Source organism: Octodon degus, unplaced genomic scaffold, assembly GCF_000260255.1.
Source record: "Octodon degus isolate 3935 unplaced genomic scaffold, OctDeg1.0 scaffold00017, whole genome shotgun sequence".
NCBI lineage: Eukaryota > Metazoa > Chordata > Mammalia > Rodentia > Octodontidae > Octodon > Octodon degus.
In genome coordinates this window covers 10865545-10871853 of record NW_004524593.1, presented here as the reverse complement: position 1 = coordinate 10871853, position 6309 = coordinate 10865545, and the positions used below count along the sequence as shown (strand labels likewise).

Sequence of the window (6309 nt, the reverse complement as noted above, 5' to 3'; positions counted from 1 at the left end):
GCGGGGGCAGGGCTAGGCCTCGGGGCTCCCACCCAGCGCGTGTCCGGCTTCTCTGCCGCTCCGCGCTGGAAGCCATGAGAGCCCTTCCGAGCCCTGGTCCTGCCCTCCCCTCCACATGGATGGCAGTGACCTGGACGGAGTGTCCGGGTCGAGGGGGAGGGGGCCGCGCGATGAATGACTTCGCTGCAGTCCTTATGAAACAGCTGACAGCGCCCAGTCCTGTGACCGAACTCTGCGGGCAGGGACCCTGCGCTGCATTTGCTAGGGACGCGCCGGGGACGGGTCCCTGGTTTTTAATGGTGTACTGTACATTTAAAGGGCGATGCAAAATAGAAGCCGGCGTATGGAAACTGTCATTACGATGAATTTATGTCCTAGCATTTAAGTTGAAATGTTGAAGCCGGGTGTGATGGCGCACGCCTTGTAAGCCCGACACTTTAGGAGGGGAAGAAGGGGAAAAGAGTCGAGGTGTGTCTTGTACAGGCACACATTCCCTATGATGAACGTTGTTGTGTACATCTAAAATATATCTATAAAATTATTATGGGGGGCTTACTGGGGGCCGAACTCGGGTGCATGTGCCACTGCGCTATATCCCCTGCCAAAATTATTTTAAAAGATGGATCCCAAGTTTCCGACCCAGCTTAGGCAATTCCTGCCCCCAAGGAGGGAGGGGGGAACAGTAATTTACTGCGAAGGTCCTAGGTTTAACCTCCAGTACCACAAAAAAAAAAAAAAAAACCACCACAAAAAATGGTGAAAGCATTTCTGACACATTCTCGGCCTCGACCAAGTAGGAGTGTGCATAGCCAACAGCTTGCCTCAGCTGCAGACCTATCTTGCGCACTTTCTGTCCTGTAAACTGGGCAGTTTTACCGTTTAAAAGCCCAGTCGGGGCCGGGGAGATAGCTCAGTAGAACAAGCGCAAGGGCCAGAGTTCAATCCCTGGTTCCGCCAAAAAAAAAAAAAAAAGTCCAGTCCGATTAGCCCGTTCCTTCAGGGAACAAAACCCAATCATGGATGTAGTGGCTAGGGCACGCACCTGCTCGCCCGCTTTGATCTCCCTGCAAGGAAGGAGGGCTTGCTCTCCTTGTGCCCGGTCCTCATCTGCAGGCATGATTGCTACCGTAGTACCCTTGAAAGGTCGTAACTTTACAGCCCGCCTTTTTGCCTGGCCTGCTTCTAAAAGTACAGATCTTACATACCCTTTCATTAGGGAGTCAGTTCTGAAAGCAGTAAATTACAACACACCCAGTCCTGAGCAGATGGTGAAGACCTTTGCTCTCTCCTTGCCCTTCTCTGGAAAATTCTAAATTTGGCCAGAGCATCAGATCTTCGTATTAACCACACGTAACTGTTGATTAGAATTGTTCTGCTGAATGCCATAACAGGTTTTGGTTTTTTTGTTTTTTTTTCTCTAACAATACATTTGTAATAGTGTTTTTAAAAAGCTGTTATTTTGAAAGTTGTATATTTCAAGTTGCACCATAACAACACTAAATTGTAGATCAGGCTGTGTGATCTTGAACTTTTGACTGCAAAAGGTTTAAGCCACTAGAAATAGTGAAAAGTCAACAATATAGACTGTTTGCTGTATCAGTGGCAAACAAAACCTAGTATGAAAAGCAGGATGAGTGTAGGCCCAAACAGCACACCAGGTGGGGGAGGCATGTGTGATGACCTACAGACACGTTGCTCATAAACTAGTACCTATCAGAGATAATAGATATAAGCTATGTTTGATGAACAGACTGGGATGTCAGAAAACCAAGCCAGAGTCAGCTTTTAAAGAGAACTTATGCTTCCAGTAGGATAGTAGTTTAAACAAGTAAGCAGACACAACTAGCCCTTAAAAACTTTCAGCTGGGCTTGGCAGTGCACTTAATCCCACCATCAGGAGGCTGAGATCTGGGCTGTGTAGTGAAATGTCTCAAATCTTTGTCTTTCATCAGTCCTCACTGTTTTGATAAACTTTGAAGTATCATGGTACATAAAGGTAAATTCACACTCAGGCAAATTCCAGTCATCCACTTACTCATTCAAAAAACTGTAGGCACTTGCCTAGGTACTAGGTATCGAAACTTAATAAAAATAAGCAGAACGAGTCCTCGGTGGACCTCACATTCCCTTGGAGGAATGGCACAGCAAGAATTCCACTTGTGGAGCCAGCCACATGAGGATCCAGGGCAGAGCCATTTTGCTGTGCAGCAACCCTCCAAGTTGGTCAGGAATGAGGGAGCCAATGTGCCTGACTCATGGCCAGGCAGAACAGACCAGGAGGTGGAGGACTGATCCTGGGTGCCTGCAGAGCTGTGAAGGAGCACAGCTCATTGCCTGATGCACAGCTCTGAGGTAAATGGAGCAAAATGGCAGGTCAGTAGTGGGAGCTTGAATCAGTTCAGGGCCAGACATGCTGGTACACTGGGCATGGATGTGACAAAAGAACCGAGGATGACTGGGATCTTCCTAGAAACTGAGAAGCCATTAAGAGAAAGGTTTGGGGGTGAAAAGTAATTCAAGTTGAAGGTTCCCATTAAGTGAACAAGAGGGGTCAGCAGGCAGATGAATGTAAGAAACTTGGGTGATTAGGACAGTGACAGCAAACCTGTGGCACTTGTATTGCAGCCCACTATTCCTCACTGACAGCACTAAGGTTTACTGTGACTGGATTAGGGTATCAGGCTTTGGTTCATTAATTGGAGTCATCGTAAGTGGCACTAAAATGGAAAAAAGCCTTGAGATAGCTAGGACGATTCTATTCCAGAGAACATAAGGGCAGCAGCCAGGGGTCATGGCAGACACCTATAATTCTAGCCCAGAAGTGAGACAAGATTGCTGTAAGTTCACGGCTAGGCTGAGCTACATAGCAAGACCGTCTCAAAGGGGAAGAAAAGGACAGACTATACAAGGTCTACAATGGAAATCACTGGTGACAGCATCACCAGACATTGCTGTTCTAGGCCAACTAAATGATTCAACAGAGCAGTATAAAGATGGCTTTTACAAGAGGAGGGGTCTCCTAGCCCCCTGGACAACAGCTGAAATGCCTCTGAAGGGAATTAGAGCAAGAATGGGGGGTCAGCAAGTAGAACACACTAAGATGGGGTGGCAATATGGGTGAGTGGGTGGGCTGTAGCCAAGCCCCTCACGGCATGTGTACATGACCTGCTCTTAAAATAATTGCTAGATTTATCTTTGGCTCCAGTGTTTGGGAAATTCTTTTTATTTGTGTGTGTGTGTGTGTGTGTGGCCAGCTCAGCCCACCAGGGGGCGGGGCGGGCTGGCATTTGGTGCTGGGGGAATCGAACCGCAGTCCCTGTGCTTTGCTAAGCTTGTTCTAAGTAGGTGCTTTAGACCACTGAGCCATCTCACCAGCCCTAGTGTTTGGGAAATTCTTGAACTTCCCTGAGTTCCAGCAGAGTAAACCAGGTACAATTTCCTTCACCTCTGAAGGGTTAAATTTGTGACAGGCTTGCAAGCCACTTAAGGGAATGCATGAAAATGTTAACTCCTGTATGAAGAGTTCTTCACTAAAGTGGAATACTTACAAAAGTAACTACACTGTAGTGCTGAAGGCTGGTTTACTTTGTTATCAAGAGATGGAGAACTCGAGTTGTGGTTTTGTTATATCCTTCCCGATATTTCAAAACCCACTGCAGATGTAGACTTGGGCACTGACCTTCTAATTTTTCACTACACATGTGACCTTCAGGAAATGCTCCCAGAACTTCAGATGATACATTTTGACAGTAGAAATGATATAGGCATTGTGTCAGATGTGTCACATCTTACTAGTGTTCTTTTCAGCCTTTTATTTCAAAGCCTGAGTGTTTAGGTATGTTGTAAAGAGGCTATGCAATCACAGGTCTTGCTAGACAAAGCTATCACAACCAGAAGATCCTGATATTAGACTGATGGTTTTGTTTGGCATGTCTGATTCCCAGTACAAAAAAATCCCTGCCTTTTTAAGACTGTGAGTTGGTGGCAGTCCTGTGGAAAGGGTGACAGAAAAGGAAACAGAAAAAAAAAAAAAAAACCACAATGCAAGATATAGTCTTTAATAAGAACAAAGTCACATTTTATTTTGTCTTTGCCAGCAGCTTAAGCCAAAGAAGCAAAACAATGAAGTGGAGTTATCTTCATGTTAACCTTTTATTGTTCTGTGTACCTTTCTCTCCTAGGCTGTCTCTTATCCAGCTGTATTTTTTAAAGCAGTGGTGAAAACTGTGTTAGCCAAGTTCTAGAACATAGCATTATTTTGAGTTTTGAGTTGTTTAACAGCATTGGAAACCAATGCAGGGCCTTCTGTAGGCTACAGAAGGGCTCTACCTTCAAGACACACCCAGGATGCAAGTGGTGCACAGCTGTGATCCTAGAACTGAGGAGAGGCTGAGGTTGGGTGATCATTGGGAGTTCAAGGGTGTTATCTACCGCCAAGCTTGTCTCAAAAAGCAAAACAAATTTCTCAGTCATAGACAGGTCTATGAGACCTTTTTTTCCCCTGGTGGAACCAGGGATTGAACTCAGGCCCTGGCACTTGCCAGGCAGCTTATTCTACTGAGCCATCTCCCTGGCCCCTGAGCCTGACTAAACACATAAGAGTATGGCTCATTGAAGCACTTGGAGAAATTTAATCCCTTTGATTTTTAATTGAGGCTAGAGACACATTAAGGTCATGGCAGAACTGATGCAAAAATTCACCAGGGTTTACTTAGATGTGGAATCCATATACTATCAATAAGGTTAGACAGGCAGAGAAACAGGCCAGAGAAATACATTAGCCATGCTCACAGGAGATGTTATGTAACTGCAACTAGTATTTAGATCTAACACCAAGATGAAAGAAATCTTAGTAACGCTTATAAGTAGAGCTCAAACAGTCTCATTTATGCTTCCCAAATCACTTAACTTTTAAGTGAAAAATTCCCAAAGAAACTAATCAGAAGTTCTAATATTTCCAATTCAGCTGGTCAGTGAGATGGCAGAATTCCGCTATACTACTGCTGAGGGCTTTGTCAAATTATCAAGGTTTCTAACTCAAAGACACGGATTCAGGGTTACTGATTGTTAAAGGTATAAACTATAGAATATGCCAAAGTTTGTACTGTAATCTTTGCACATTATCTTTAAGATGATCTTGTTCAACCTAGGTTCTGTTTTTTATCTAGCCCTTTAAGCTCCTAGGAATTTTAGACGTTGAAAACATTCCCTGTGCACGGGATTCAGTACTGTATGGTTCATTAGGATCTGTTGTGGCTGGACTCGGACACTTTTTGTTAACTAGTGAGTACGCTTGCTTCTTTATGCAAAATACCCCTTTCCTCTGGAAGTTTTCCTACGTGGAATAACAATCTTATGTTTAACTTATATTCTTAATAATTACGATGGCTCTAATTCTTTATTCCTGGCAGGCAGAATTAGAAGATCATGTGATGTTGGTGTAGGAGGATTTATCATGGTGACTTTAGGATGCTGGTATGTTTGCCATCTATTTCAGAAAACCCAGTATCACAGTAGGTTGCCTAGGTCAAAAGCCCATGTTTATATTTTTCATAGAAATCTTATTGGGAGATGGACCTGCTAAAAAGCTTTTTAGGGACTTTTTAATGGAAATTCATTTTACAAAAGCAATGGTGCTGGAATGGCCTTTGCCTTTAAATATTATGAAATACCACTCACATATGCCTTATTACACTTATAAACCAATAAATGACAACAGACATTAATTGTTTACCTGCTAATTATTTCATCCCTTCTTGTTCTGATTAATGTAAATTATGGAATCAATCTCAGTTCTATATTTCAAACTAAGCTGTCATACAAATCCTCATTTTTACATTGGTTTGTTCATAGGTAGTGACATAAAAACAGCACTGTGCATTAGACCATTTATAACTGAGTCTTCACATCTTCATCTGTAAGCATTTCAAACTTGTGACTATAAAAAAAGTGTATATTAATAATTTATATTGTTTTATAAGGTTTCATTGCAGGTATAATTATGCAAAGGAAAGAATACAGGAAAGAATTGCCAGAAAAGGAATGAAAAATAAGATTCTCTATGAAAGCACCCACCTTGATCCTGAAAGAAAATAAACCAACAAGTAGCAACTGAGCAACTTCAACAGAAAAAAACCAGAACTTCTTGAAGTCAATGTGAAGAATGCTGGGATCAACTACAGAGCATTTTATACATACAATCAGAGAGCCCTCAACTGAGTAAATAAAGTATGTGTAAACTATAGTGCATCTTTTTCATAATTGTATGAAAACTTGCCAACTCATCCTGGGCCTTTACCGTCAGTGCAG

At 43.0% G+C, this 6309-nt stretch overlaps 1 protein-coding gene across 1 annotated transcript; it reads left to right on the top strand.

Annotated features, from left to right (window-relative positions):
- Positions 1–4837: 4837 nt before the first annotated feature.
- Positions 4838–6070, top strand: LOC101561741 (cytochrome c oxidase protein 20 homolog). Its single transcript, XM_023710192.1, has 4 exons — positions 4838–4852; positions 5169–5283; positions 5416–5475; positions 5982–6070. Exons 1-3 carry the CDS (start codon positions 4838–4840, stop codon positions 5442–5444), a joined length of 159 nt encoding a protein of 52 aa, XP_023565960.1. The 3' UTR covers positions 5445–5475; positions 5982–6070.
- The last annotated feature ends 239 nt before the right edge of the window (positions 6071–6309 follow it).

Excerpts from the sequence above, each read along its gene's own strand:
- LOC101561741 (XM_023710192.1), top strand. Across the intron at positions 5,284-5,415 it reads CGGACACTTTTTGTTAACTA|AATTAGAAGATCATGTGATG; the intron begins GTGAGTACGCTT and ends CCTGGCAGGCAG.